The 15,881-nt window shown below is 35.7% G+C and overlaps 1 protein-coding gene across 3 annotated transcripts in view; it reads left to right on the top strand.

The window, feature by feature from the left end:
- The window catches only part of PIG-B (phosphatidylinositol glycan anchor biosynthesis class B), a 118,531-nt gene that overhangs the window by 98,343 nt on the left and 4,307 nt on the right, over positions 1–15,881 (top strand). For all 3 annotated transcript variants that reach the window (XM_090411104.1, XM_090411085.1, XM_090411094.1), the window contains one exon: positions 9,710–10,009. In XM_090411104.1, the coding sequence (XP_090267230.1) occupies positions 9,710–10,009 (300 nt within the window). The remainder of the gene's footprint in view (positions 1–9,709; positions 10,010–15,881) is intronic.

Here is a 15,881-nt window from a genome sequence, read left to right as displayed (position 1 = left end):
AATACAGAGACAAATGCAAGAATACTAAACACCGTGTAAAACTAGCTAAAACAAAAGTCATGGGAGGACTTCGGCAAGAATATAGAAAATAAATATCAAAAAGGTGGGAAAATATTCTGGAGGTTGTTGAAGAAGCTTAGGAATGGAGGAAAGAGTGCTGTAAAAGGAGTTAGAGATAATAAAGGTGACATGAAAACGGGAGAAAAAGATCCTTGAAATATGGAGTAATTACTTTGAAAAACTGCTAAATGAAACAAGCAGTGATGACAGCACAGTGGTAAAAAACACTGACCAGGCATGCCGTCAGGAATACATATCCATACTTGAAGTAGAAAAAGCCATCAAAGACTTGAAATGTGGAAAGGCAGCATGAGTAGATGATATTTGACCAGAAATGCTGAAGTATGGTGGTATAAGAGTCTTACAGTGGCTGCACTGCATAGTTCAGAAAGAATGGACAGAGGGACGAATTCCCAATGATTGGAGTAGAGCTCTCATAGTACCCATATATAAAAAGGGAAATAAAACTGAATGTGAGAATTACAGAAGTATTTCCCTGTCAAGATCTATGCAAGATCTTTCCAGGAATATGTTCCTGGCAAGATCTATGCAAGTATACTTCAGAAACGGTTGAGAAAAATTGTGGAAGAAAATCTTGGTGAAGAATAAGCTGGATTTAGGCCAAATAGAGGCTGTCAGGATTAGATTTTCACTTTACTACAAATAGTCGAGAAAGCATGGAAATATAACAGAGATCTGTATTTAAGTTTTGTCGATTTGGAAAAGGCATATGACAAGGTGCCAAAAGAGAAGCTGTTCAATACACTACAGTTATATGGTGTCAATGGGGCATTATATCAAGCAATACTTAGTGTTTATTTGAGTTGAAGGCAGCAGTTAGAATTGAAGGAAGTACAGGAAGATGGTTTAATGTTGAATCTGGTGTGAGACAAGAATGTACATTATCCCCTCTGTTATTCATTATCTATATGGATCACATTATCAAGGAAAGTGGTATTAAACATGATATCAAAATTGGAAAATTGGAGATGTTAGTGTCAGCTCTTTGCTTCATGCGGATGATGTTATACTTCTAAATAAATTCGCTACAAGTCTGCAAGATTCTCTGACTAAATTGAATAGCTGTTGTAATAATGGTATGAAGGTCAGCAATAAAAAGACAAAGACAATGCAAATAGGCAGAATCATTGAAAATGTCAACTGTGTTATGAATGGAAAATCTGTGGAACAAGTAAAACATTTCAGCTACTTAGGCACGATTTTTTGTGAAGATGGTAAATTAAGTATGGAAATAGACAACAGAATCAGCAAAGCTGGTATGGTGGGAAGTCAATTGAATAAATTCATATGGAATGAGAGAAATTAGTCGTAACACTAAATTAGCTGTATACAAGACAGTGTTCAAACCAGTTTTAACTTATGGATCTGAGAGCTGGGTCAGAAGTAAAACACTTGACCAAAGACTAGAGACTGCAGATATGAGAGTCCTGAGAAAGATTATAGGGGTGAACAGATGGCATCAATGGCAATATCATATTAAAAACGAGGATATTAGGGAAAAACTTGACATATACTTGACATATTGTCAGCATCCAGGAATGCGTTAGCAGAGCTAATCTCAGGTGGTATGGTCACTTAAACAGAATGGGCAAAGAAAGATTAGCAAAACAAGTGTTCTCTGCCAGAAAACCAAGATATAGGTGGATTGATATGGTACAAAGTGCCTTAGAAGATAGAAATATAAGATCTGGTAATGTTGGAGTCTTGACAAGTAACAGACTGATTTGGAGGAAAATTGTAGATAGGAAGTTAGTAATGATGTAATTTTTTTCATGTAGTGCTATCATATCCTGTACACCCCTTGATGGTATGTGGCATGAATTTGATGATGATGATATAGTTTACTCTTGGATGTTTTTTAGTTATACATAGTTATATCATATCATCATCATCAAATTCCTGATATGCTAGTACTACATGAAAAATTACATCATTACCAACCTCCTATCTACAATTTTCCTCCAAATCAATCTGTTACCTGTCAAGACTCCAAAATTATAATATCTTATATTTCTATCTTCTAAGGCACTTTTTACTGTTTCAATCCACCTATATCTTGGTCTTCCTCTGGGTCTTTTTTCTACCAACCTGGTAGAGAACACTTGTTTTGCTAATCTTTCTTCTCCCATTCTGTTTAAGTGACCATGCCACCTGAGTGAGATTAGCTCTACTAACGCATTCCTGGATGCTATGTCAAGTTCTTTCCTAATATCCTCATTTTTAATATGATATTGCCATTGATGCCATCTGTTCATGCCTCTAATCTTTCTCAGGACTCTTATATCTGCGGTTTCTATCTTTGGTCAAGTGTTTTACTTCCGACCCAGCTCTCAGTTCCATAAGTTAAAATTGGCTTGAATACTGTCTTGTATACAGCTAATTTAGTGTTTTGGCTAATTTCTCTCTTGTTCCACATAAATTTATTCAGTTGACTTCCTACCATACCAGCTTTGTTGATTCTGTTGTCTATTTCCATATTTAATTTACCATCTTCAGTAAAAATCATGCCTAAGTAGCTGAAATGTTTTACTTGTTCTATAGGTTCACCATTCATAACACAGTTGACATTTTCAATGATTCTGCCTACTTTCATTGTATTTGTCTATATAACAAAGATCATACCATATCTGTTACAACAGTTATTCAGTTTAGTGAGGGAATCTTGCAGACTTTTAGTGGATTTATTTAGAAGTATAACATCGTCTGCATAAAGCAAAACGCTGAGATTAACATCTCTAATTTTGATATCAGGTTTAATACCACTTTCCTTCATATTGTGATCCATGTAAATCATGAATAACAGAGGGGATAATATATATATCCTTTTCTGACACCAGATTTAACATTAAACCACCTTCCTGTACTTCCGTCAATTCTAACTGCTGACTTACAACTCAAATAAAGACTAAGTATTGCTTGATATAATGTCCCATTGACACCATATAACTGTAGCGTTTCGAATAGCTTCTCTCTTGGCACCTTGTCATATGCCTTTTCCAGATCTACAAAACTTAAATACAGATCTTTGTTATATTCCCATGCTTTCTCAACTATCTATCGTAAAGTGAATATCTGGTCCTGACAGCTTCTATTTGGCCTTAATCCAGCTGTGTTCTTCACCAAGCTTCTCTTTCACAATCCTTCTCAACCGTTTTTCAAGTGTACTTGCATATATCTTACCAGGAACACTCAGTAGAGAAATACCTCTGTAATTCTCACGTTCAGTTTTATTTCCCTTTTTATATATGGGTACTACGAGAACTCTACTCCAATCATCGGGAATTCGTTCCTCTGTCCAGACCATCTAACTATGCAGTGCAGCCACTGTAAGACTTTTATACTTAAATACTTGAGCATTTTTGGTCGAATATCATCTACTCCTGCTGCCTTTCCACATTTCGGAATTTTAATAGTATTTTCTACTTCAAGTATGGATATGTATACCTGACTGCATACCTGTCAAGTGTTTTTTACTACTGTGCTGTCATCACTGCTTGTTCCATTTAGCAATTTTTCGAAGTAATTACTCCATACTTCAAAGATATCTTTTTCTCCTGTTTTCATGTCACCTTTATCATCTCTAATTCCTTTTACAGCATGTTTTCCTCCATTTCTGAGCTTCTTCAGCAACCTCCAGAATATCTTGCCACCTCCTTCATATTTATTTTTTATGTACTTACCCAAGTGCTCCCATGACTTTTGTTTAGCCAATTTTACACAGTGTTTAGCTTTCTTACATTTGTGTCTGTATTCTCTAAGAGCACAAGCTGACTTATTTGCCTGGAACTTTTTAATATGCTTTCTTCTTTTTTTTTCACTACCTCTTTAACTTCCTATGTCCACATTGGAGTTCTGATTTTTCTATCTTTACAGACAACCTCGCCACATGATTCTCTGGCTGAATCAATCAGTGTTTTCTTCAGGTCTTGCCACTGAATCTACAAGGTTTGATTCCTGTTCTCGAACTTTTTCATTTTTTCTTGAAAAGTGTTTGTGTATTTTAGTCTAAGTTCACATCTGAGAACTGCTCAAATTTTATTCACTTTAATAGTTTCTTACATGTTCTTCTTTTCAGTATGATATTCAATTTTATCCTGCTCAAGACTAAATGATGATCAGTTTCAATTTCAAATCCTCTCTAGACTGGTGTCCTGCTCCAGGGAGAAAACATCACTATCAACAATAATATAATCAATGAAACTTTTCTTATTCCTTGCCGCTTCTCTCCATGTGAATTTGTGTATATTTTTATGTTGGAACATTGTGTTATTAATCCTGAGCAGAAATCCAATAGATATTTGCCATTATTATTAGCTTTGCTCTTTTCTGCAAATTTTCCCAGTATATATATTTGTATGTCTGATAATTATTTCCTACTCTGCTATTTAGATGCCCAACAAGGACCAAGTTTTCCTTTTTCTTTGTATAAGTTGCTTTCTCTAAAGCCTCAAAAAATTCCTCCACTTCTACCTTAGTAGAACTTTCTGTGGGACCATGGGCACAAATAAGCCTCATTGTCCAGTTCCTCCTCCTGATATTTGCCCACATCACTGCTTGAGACTGCCTGCCATTCAAGAAGATTAATTTCCTATTTAGTGTTGAATATTTTGCCTACTCCTTCTTTTCTTTGATTGTCATTGCTTGAATATAACATTTTGTATTTATTTCTCAGAAATATCTCACCAGTTTTTGCCTTTTTTGTTTCAGTCACACATATTATGTCAATCTGTTACTTATCCAATTCCTCATCTAGCTCCATTTCTTTGCCATTCAGGCTTCTTATGTTGATAGTAATGATTTTGAACTCTTGTGATGTTGAGTTGGGGTGGGTTTTAGGATTTGTTCCAGTAGCGCTGTTTGCCTGGTTCCCTGACGAAAACAACGGGGGTCTTGTTTAATCAAGCGACACCCCAGCTGGCAGTAAATTCTGTCGTGTTGTACCATCATTTTTTATTTTGGTTTAAGCCAATAAGAATACAATTTGATCAACTAAATTCCAAATTGCCACTCCATCCTTGTTCGTTTTGTATCCAGGTAGATACCTAACAGGGTGCACCACGAGAAGGTGAGGATTGGACATTAGGTCAGAAGCCCTGATCGGTTCTCTGTTCTTTTAAAGGCTATGTGGGGGTCTCCTCTCAGTTATATAGCTTTGACCCTTAAGCACCCCAGTTATATCATACAGAGATTTTTTTTTTTTTAATGTGAATCCTACATTGAAAAGTATTTTAAACCAATTTCAGCATTTAGTATTGGGATACTAGTAGAAAGGCTTATACGTTGGTTATACATGATTATTAATTAACTTAAGGAATTCACAACATACACTAGAATATATATTAAATTAAACTGCAATATATATTTCCAATATTTCGGCAACGTCACTTTGCCATCTTCAAAGGAACTTAAAATGAAAACAGGTGCATGCAGGCACTACACAGAGTAAATGAGGATGAAGCAAGGAAGCTATTGTTTCTCATAAAAGTCCTGATGGTGCTCCCTAGTGGGCTATATAGGTATTCTTGGCCTTTGGGCAGAAGGTCTCCTGATGTACATCTCCCAAATTTGGGGCAGTCTCATGCAACCAAATTTGTTGAGGTTTGGCATGTTTCTTAGGGCTGAGGCTGATTCCATGAAAAGTCTTTCAAATTTGAACTTGCTACAGTGTATTATTGTGGCTTTCTTCCACTGTATTCTGTGGCATGTATCCAGAGCATCGTCTGAAAGACCAGAGTGGCTATACGGGTGAAAAGGGATGTAGTCCTTGTGTTCTGAAATTCTGATATTCGCTGTCCTGCCTGTTTGGCCAAAGTAGGACAGCTTAAAGCTGCAAGGGACCTGGTATATACCAGGTAGGTCTAGGGAGAGTGGTTGGTCTTTAGTTGAGCAGATAAGGGATGCCAATTTTCTATATGGTCTGTAACAAGAGGTTAAGTCGTGATTTTTTAAGATTTTGGTAATTTTTTCTGAGGTGCCTCGAATGTAGGGAATGGTGATGGAATTAGAATACTCCTTGTTGTAAAGGGGGGGGTTACTGGTTTCAATATTTTTTTGGATTTTTTTTTGGGGGGGGGTAGTAGCCATTAGCTAAGAAAACGTTGAGGATGTGATTTAGTTCAGTGGTTATTTAGTTATTAGGGCATTGTCATTTGAACAGATTAGTTTAGCCCTGTCTTAATAGACACTGGTATAGTGTCTTAATAACTCCACATTGTTGTGAGGGGGGGTGGGAATTGTTGAATTGTTGGTGAATGTATCTGCCTGTATGGGTGGGTTTTCTATAAACTGAGAAAACCAAGCTTCCATCAGGCTGGTAAGTGACTAGTGTGTCTAGGAAAGGGAGGCTGTTGTTTTCCTCTTTTTCCAGGGTGATCTTGATTCTGTGGGTGTTGGTTGTTTAAGTGTGCTAAGAAGCAGTGGAGTGTATCAGAGCCATGTGGCCAAATAGCGAACACATCATCAACGTAGTGAAGCCATATAGTTGGTTTTTGTGGGGCAGAGTTTAAGGCTTCAAAAGATTCATAAAGAAGTTGGTTAGGGTGGGGGAGAGTGGTGAACCCATGGCTGTCCCCTCTATTTGTTTGTAGAATTTTCCCTGCCAAACAAAATTGCCTGTGAGTTCATTGTGAACTGAAATAGGGCTGAGATATCAGAAGGAAATTTAGCTTGCATTAGCTCTAAGGTTTCCTTGAGTGGGACATTTGTGAATAAGGAGGAGATGTCAAAGCTGACCATTATGTCAGTATGTTGGAGTGTAAGGTTTTATATGCTGGCTTTGAGGCGTTCTGAGTTTTTTATGTGTGATGGTATGTTGCCAGTATAGTGTGTGTGTGTGAGCGCTTTGGCCAAATATTTAGCTAATTTGTATGTAGGGGAATGAATGCCATCCCCTTTGGGATGTAGTGGCACATTTTCTTTATGTATTTTTGGGAGTCCATATATACAGGGGTGGGGGTATAGAGTTAAATGGTTTTAATTTGTTAGTGACTTCTACAGGCCAAGAAGTGACCTTCTTAAGGATCCTATGGAGTTTTCTAATTTGTGAGTTGGCGGGCTTGTATTCACTAGGGAGGTAAGTAGCCCAATCTAATAATAGAGCTTTATATTCACTATTGGATATGTTGGTTTTGGTGGTCTTGCTTTGTGTGAGAACACAAGTTACATCCAGTCTAATATTGTTGGCGATGTGGTTTGGAAGGTGGCGGATCCCCGCATTCAATATGGATCATTATATCCTTGGCCAAAAAATACCGGCCAAGGATATAATGATCCAGATTGAATGCGGGATCTGCCACCTTTCAAACCACATCGCCAACAATATTAGACTGGCTGTAACTTGTGTTCTCACACAAAGCAAGACCACCAAAACCAACATATCCAATAGTGAATATAAGGCTCTGCAGGAAATGAAGAAAAACAAAGAAATAGTAATCACCAAAGCGAATAAGGGAAACGCCACTGTAGTACTCAACCAAACGGACTACACAAATTAAAACATTTAACTCTATAACCCCCCCCTCGTATATATATGGCCTCCCAAAAATACATAAACAATATATATGTGCCATTACGTCCCATAGTTGATGGCATTGATTCCCCCACATACAAATTAGCCAAACATTTGGCCGAAGCGCTCACACACTCTACTGGCAACACACCATCACACACAAAAAAACTCAGCCCACTTCAAAGCCAGCATAGAAAACCTTACACTTCAACATACTGACATAATGGTCAGCTTTGATGTCTCCTCCTTATTCACAAATGTCCCACCCAAGAAAACCTTAGAGCTAATGCAAGCTAAATTTCCTCCTGATATCTCAGCCCTATTTCAGTTCACAATGAACTTAGGCTATTTCGTTTAGGGAAAAATTCTACAAACAAATAGAGGGGACAGCCATGAGTTCACCACTCTCCCCCACCCTTGGCCAATTTCTTTATGGAGACTTTTGAAGAGAAAGCCTTAAACTCTGCTCTACAAAAACCAACCATATGGCTTCGCTACGTTGATGATGTGTTCGCTATTTGGCCACATGGCTCTGATACACTCCTCTCCTTCTTAACACACTTAAACAACCAACACCCCTGAATCAAGTTCACCCTGGAAGAGGAAAACAACAGTCTCCCTTTCCTAGACACACTAGTCACCTGCCAGCCTGATGGAAGCTCGGTTTTCTCAGTTTATAGAAAACCCATACAGGCAGATACATTCACCAACAATCCCCCAATACCCCTCACAACAATATGGAGTTATTAAGACACTATACACAGGGCTAAACTAATCTGTTCAAATGACAATGCCCTAATAACCAAATAACCACTGAATTAAATCACATCCTCAACACACTTTCTCAGGCAATAGCTACCCCCCCCCCTAAAAAAATCCAAAAAATATTGAAACCAGTAACCCCCCCCCCCCCTTCACAACAAGGATTACTCTAAATCCATCACCATTCCCTACATCCATGGCGCCTTGGAAAAAATTACCAAAATCTTAAAAAAAACATGACTTGATCTCTTGTTACAGACCATATAGAAAAATGGCATTCCTTATCTGCTCCACTAGAGACCAACCACTCTCCCTAGACCTACCCAGTGTGTACCAGGTCCCTTGCAGTAAGCTGTTCTACTTTGGCCAAACAGGCAGCACAGCGAATATCAGAATTTCAGAACACAAGGACTACATCCCTTTTCACCAGTATAGCCACTCTGGTCTTGCAGACAATGCTCTGGATATACGCCACAAAATATGGTGGAAGAAGGCCACGATAATACACCGTAGCAAGTTCAAATTTGAAAGACTTTTCATGGAATCAGCCTCAGCCCTGAGAAACATGCCAAACCTCAACAAATTTGGTTGCATGAGACTGCCCCAAATTTGGGAGATGTACATCAGGAGACTTTCTGCCCAACGACCAAGAATACCTACATATCCCACTAGGGGGCACCATCAGGATTTTTAGGAGAAACAATAGCTTCCATGCTTCATCTTCATTTACCGTGTGTAGTGCCTGCGTGTACGTCTTCATTTTAAGTTCCTTCGAAGATGCCAAAGTGACGTTGCCGAAATATTGGAAATATATATTAAAGTTTGATTTAATTTATATTCTAGTGTATGTTGTGAATTCCTTAAGTTAATTAATAATCTATTATTGGGATTGGCTGAGGATTAGCTAATCTGGAGGACTCTGCTGCAGAGATGAAGCATGTCACTTTTTCCTGCTTCTTTTTTGTAGTTATTGTGGAATTTTATGGAATTTTGACTAAATGAATTGCGGCCATGAGGCTAGTATATTATGTCTGTAATTGGCAGTATCCTTTACGCTGGTTTGCCTATTTTTCAGACTGATATTCCCAAGTTACTACGACTGGGAACCCTGCTACCTCTGTATGAAACTAATCAAACTTTTTCTACCTTCCATATGCTTGATGGTTTCACATTTGGTCACAAAAGTTTTTTTTTTTATTTTTTATAGTAGTCTTTCAACATAGTTTCCATGAATCTGGCTGTATTGAATTATTCTCTGTTTAATTATTTATTTTTGAGTAATTAAATTTAAGTATTTCTTATATTTTTTGTTTATTTTGATTATATTTTTATTTTGAAAAAAAAAAAAAAACATTGTAGCAAATTAAGCCATAAAGAATTCCGCTTTCTTTTGCCTATAATGCCATTGGCCATGTGCATCTGTGGAGCATCTCTTTCTGTGATATCCAGAACTGGACATCTGTTGCAGAAATTTGGTATATCGATACAAGTACTTATTATTGCATCATTAATGATTGCAGTAAACCTTCCTTTGATGATCTATACTAGTATGTACCATCAAAGAGGAACACTAGATGTAATACATTATCTCTCTAATCAAGAAATAAAAGATATGCATGTGTTGTTTCTAATGCCTTGTCATTCAACACCATTTTATAGGTAAGTGATATATTCCATTAAAAGATAAGTAGATAATGAAAAAATTATATGGCAGTTAATATAATATACAGTAAATTAAATATTACTTAGACCCTTCTCAAGGCAGATATAATAGTTAATCAACTAATCAGATAGCTGATTGTACACAATCATGTTGGGTATTTAATGGAACAAATTAAACAGCACCTCAATGTTTCCACTATTTAATTTCTCATTCAGACATCTTGTGTTACAAATTGTCACAAATGCACTTACAACAGAAAGTAAAGTGGAACTTGTAGACTAAAATCTAGAGTCCTATAGAGGAAAGAGAACCCTCTGTGGGATGCCCAATATGTAACACAAGATGCCTAAGAATTACTGTTTCCCATATTTTGAGAATTTAACATATTTATTTCAATTTAATTGAACCAGTAAACCTCAATATTATAATGGTCTACATGCCAACATCATAACATAGCAATGAAGAAATAGAAGAAATTTATGAACAAATAGAAGAAATCTGGAGCAGCTTTAAAGACAGGGAAAATACAATAATAATGGGAGATTGGAATGCTATAGTGGGAGAAGAGAGCAATGATAATGTTTCAGGAAGATTTGGTCTTGTACGTAGGAATGAAAGAGGAAAGCCATTAATAGAATTTTGTACACAAAAACAGTTAGTTATAACAAATACACTATTTCAAGCTCCAAAAAGAAGAAAATACACCTGGAAAGCACCTGAAGATTCAAAGAGATATCAAATAGATTATATATTGGTCAAGAAGAGATACCAAATAAAAAAATTGCTAAAGCTATCCAGGTGCCAACATTAGTGGTGACCATAACCTTGTCTTAATGAAAACAGAACTGAAACATAGGAAACAAATCCAAAGATACAAACCAATAAGATGGAACTTTGAAAAATTAAAGAGTAAAGAAGTAAAGAGAGGATGCCAAGAGGCAACTGATCATAACATTCCAGAAAACATAAATAGTCAGAATAATACTGAAAATCAATGGAATATGATTAAAGAGTTAATTACAAATTCATCAAATCAATTATAGAAATATGCAGAAAAAGAGAACATTGGATAACAGATGAAATACTTGGCCTTATGGATGAAAGAAGAAAATATAAAAATGCTGTTAAAGAAGAAGATGTGGCCAAATACAAATATCTTAAAAATCAAATTACAAGAAAATGTAGACAAGCCAAAAAAGAATACCTGGAAGAACAGTGTAATAACATAGATGAATTATTTAAAAAAGAAAAAATAGAGAAAGCCTTTAAAGAAATTAACAAACTGACTTTCAAATTTAATAAGAACAGCAAAAACAATGCCATCAAAGATGAAAATGGAAAATTACTAATAGAATCTGAGGATATATTAATGAAATGGAAGAATTATCTTGAAAATCTCTATAATGTCGACGAACTTGATGTTGATATCAGCATAGAAAATCAAAATGAAGATAATCTAGGATCCCCAATAATGCGAGAAGAATTTGATAAAGCACTGTCCGAAATGAGTAATGGAAAAAGTCCAGGTGTAGACAGAACTGCTACAAAATCTAGGTGATGAGACAAAACCCTTACTCTATCAATTAATAGCCCAAATCTATGATAGAGGAGAAATACTAAAGGAGTTTATGAAATCAACCATAATACCAATACCAAAAAAGAATAATGCAAACAAATGCAGCCAATTTAGAACAATAGCTTTAATCCCACATGTTAGCAAAATTCTGCTAAAAATTATTCAAAATAGAATTTATTCAAAAATAGATTGTCTATTGGATGAAGACCAATTTGGATTCAGAAAGAATAAAGGAACAAGAGAGGCAATACTCTGTTTAAGAACAATAATAGAGAGAAGATTAGACCGTAGTCAAAATACTTACATTTGCTTCCTTGATTTAGAGAAAGCGTTTGATAAAGTAAACCAGCAAATACTCCTAAATTGTCTAACTAATATCGGCATAGATTTGAGGGATAGGAAAATAATTTATCAAATTTACAAAAATCAAAATGGACGGATTAAAATCAATGATAAGGATAAAATAATAAATATCAGGAGTGGAGTAAGACAAGGATGTATACTTTCACCACTTTTATTTAATTTAGATATTGAAAAGGCCATTCAGGAAACTAAAGATAAAATAAATAGTGGCATAAAGATAAATGGTGAGCAAGTCATGTATATAAGATTTGCTGATGACATAGTCCTTGTAGCAGAAAACAGAAGAACGTTAAAAACAATGCTAGAATTACTAAATAATAACCTTGAAAAATATAAAATGAAAATCAACACAGATAAGACTAAAATCATTGTTACAGGCAAAATCCCTATCAATAAGGGCATATAGACATCAGTAGGGAACAAATAAAACAAGTGAAAAGCTTTAAATATTTAGGAAGCCTAATAACAGAAGATGGCAGAATGAGAGAAGGCATAAGATCAAGAATAAACAACGCAAAAGCCCAATTCTCTAAGATGAAAAGCATTTTAACAGGAAACCTCAACCTACAATTGAAAAAAAAAATTAGTAAAGACATTGATATGGAGCATTGCACTGTATGGATGTGAAACCTGGATTCTAGGCAGAGAAGATGTAAGAAGATTGGAGGCTTTTGAAATGTGGTGCTGGCGTCGCATGAACAAAATAAAATAGACAGAAAAAAAATCAAACCAACAAGTCCTGAGAGAGATAAACGAAACAAGAACTCTAATAAAATCAATCAAAATTAGAAGGAATGGGTGGTTTGGACATATACTTCGACATGATGGACTTGTGAAAAGAATAACTGAAGGCAAAATAGAGGGGAAAAGAAGAAGAGGCAGACCAAGGAAAAGCTTTCTTGACCAAGTCAAAGATAGCACTGGTTTGAGGAGTTACCAGGAGGTTAAGAAGAAAGCCAGTGACAGAGTGTAATGGAGGAAATTGCTGCTGAGCTACCAGTCCCAAGACTGATTCAACTAATGATGATGATTTCAATTTAGTCAGTTTTTAAGGGCAACTGGAAATTCTAAACAAGTCTTTCATAGTCTGTCACAGTTGATCTTGCTGCAGTGAAGTGCAGTTTTCTTCCATTTGATTCTGTGGATGTTGTCCACAGTATGGCCCACTAGACCCGGCTATTATGTTATACAAGTATTTTTTATGTTCTTCCATGTGGATGTTAGCTGATTTTCTGGTCTGTCCATGGGTCAACTTGCAGAAACGAGAAATCCTATATGCAACATGAACTGATACTGTTGACTGGATAAGCTTCTATCCAGTCAACAAAATCTCTGAACATCTGAAACCTCCTAAACCTCCACATCTGCCAATCAATATCCAGGTTTCTACAAGGTCATTTGCAGTTGTGGTCTACACTACACTACATAGGATAGACTGCTAGATCTGGTGAGATACGGCAATTGGAACAATTTAAGGACATTGAGAATGAAAGAAAGTAAATCAGGGTGGCAGCGTATACAATGGAAACAAAATGCCAAGTAGAATGGCATCAAACTAAAATGCTTCACCGATACTATTATTACTCGAGCATTCAAAGAATCAGCAGAAATGATGAAGCATCTTAACAAAAAACAACGGGAAATGATTTTACATCAAGTCTAGTCTTCCTTAATTCATCGTGACACACCTTGTATCTGCCAGTAGTATGTTACAGCAACCCACGAACAAGCAGCTAGCATAATAATGAATGCACGGTTCCATTAATTTTCATTTATGTTTACAGTATGTTAAGGATCCTCTTATAAAATGTTTATGACTTTCTCTTGACTTTTTTTTTTTTCCCACTCCTAAATTTTTGAAAACTCAATTAGTCTTTGTTCTTTCTCTTGACCATTACCACAATTATAACCACAGTTGATTATAATTCAGAATTTTTGATGTATTTCTCCAATTTTAAAAAAAAAAATTTTTTTTTAAAGAATATCTCTGGATAGTCAAGTCATATTTTCCAGATGTCAAATTTAATGGATTTGAAACAGAAAGTGACCATTAGAGGAGAATTAAAATGCGTATCATATTAAAAAAATAATATATATATTTACAAGTAAATATAGATGCGATTACTTGAATATACAAATATTAATAAGGAGAAATGATTTGAAAACTGGATTCAAATCATAGACTGGCAAAATGTGAAGAAAATATTAGATGCAGCCAATGCATATAAAAATAACTCCATAAATGATAGGTCACAAAACCTATGATACAGTAATGTTGTGTGTAGGTAGGTAACTGAGGAGAAAGAAGGAACGTACTAGTACAATTCTTGGACAAATGGAAATTGTATTTCTTGACACTGTGAGGAAGCTGTTCCACAGAAAGATATAGATGGAATAAAAGATGAAAATGAGAATTTAGTTTGACAAATTTGGTGCTGAACTGTATATGAATGTTGATCAGCAGCTGTTTGTACATGCATAGAAGAAAGTAGTGGGATTATGGTGGCCAGGCCATTTGAGTAGTACTTACAAAAAATTCCTGTAGAAAATATAGAAACAGAAACAAGGTAGAAACAGAACTGAGAAAGTGATTGGAGTGATTTTATGAGAGGAGTTACCTATTAATTACATTACTCTCTTGTGGATAGTATCAAGCATTTTTAGGTAGGTTTACATGCACCATCTTGAAATATGAGAACAGTATTTTAAGATTGAGCCAGGTGAGAGAAGTAATGACTTGAATGGAATGGAAGATCCTCAGGATGTGATGTTTTTGTGCTAGAAAATACTAGAAGTGTAAATTAACCTGAGAAGAAAAATAAGATCTTGACTTAGGGATCAGTGTATTATCAAAGATAAATGGAAGAGGGAAGTGATATCTTTTGTGTGAGAAATGTAGCAAAGTTATCTGCAAAAATTTAGAAAAATAAGAATTCCAAATTCTAGTTACACCATACTGATAGAAGATATTAACTTTTGTTATGGAAAAAGCAGTACAGTTCTGTGAACCCTATATTATGTATAGTGAAATCATTGTCCTGTGGAGATAGTATAATGGTTTGGAGCATGGTTTTCTAAATGGAAGAGGGAAGGCTGGCAACTCAGCTTAAGTTGAAAAGCCCTTATAAAGGTTCTTCATATCCTATATTTTAGCTAGGTCTTTCCACTGAGCTATAGAGGCTCTATGATTATTGCTTTCATCAAGATAATGTACTTGTTAGAGGATGCATGTTGTACAGCAGTAGATCCAGGAAAATGGATCTACTGCTGTACAACATGCAGTAGATCATGAAGACAAGACAACATCCAGGAGTGATGTTGTCTTGTCTTCTCAAGTTAGTATTTGAATTAAACTTTTCTTCAGGTCAGTGTGCCAAGACACATCACAGTAATTTTGAAAGCTAAAGAGATGCTATATAAAATAGATGTTTCTAGTAAAGTGGCTACCGATCCTGAGTGATTAGTTAATTTACTTTTTTCATTAATTTTTAACTTTATAACTTTTGCTGATACCCCTGTCAATGTAGGTCCAGTGACTTACAAAACATGAAGGGTTATATTGTTTATTATGTCTGAAAAAAACGTCTCAATACTGGAAATTTTCTGTAGAACTGCTAAACCACAGAAACTTATGTATTTAACTTATATACTCATATTAGTAGTTTGTATCATGTCCTCTCTTTCTGCCTATCAATTTTGCAACCCATACATTTCACTTTCTCCTCATAAGGAGCATTTCACACACTTGTCACCATCTTGCCAACTCCTTTCTGAAACCTCTCTACCATTTCCTCATCTCCAAGAAATTCAGACAACCAATCTGCACTGTAGTTAAGATGTAGCCATGCCAATATTCTTCCCATCTCTACTTGTCATTGTGTTTTTTAACATCTGATCTATTGAGATGTTTTGCTCACTTTTGTATTATG

The sequence above is a fragment of the Typopeltis vanoorti genome, chromosome 2 (genome assembly GCF_054136105.1).
Source record: "Typopeltis vanoorti isolate ZY-2024b chromosome 2, IOZ_Tvanoo_1.0, whole genome shotgun sequence".
NCBI lineage: Eukaryota > Metazoa > Arthropoda > Arachnida > Uropygi > Thelyphonidae > Typopeltis > Typopeltis vanoorti.
The sequence above is the reverse complement of the archived record's forward strand: the minus strand, read 5'-3'. Positions and strand labels throughout refer to the sequence as shown.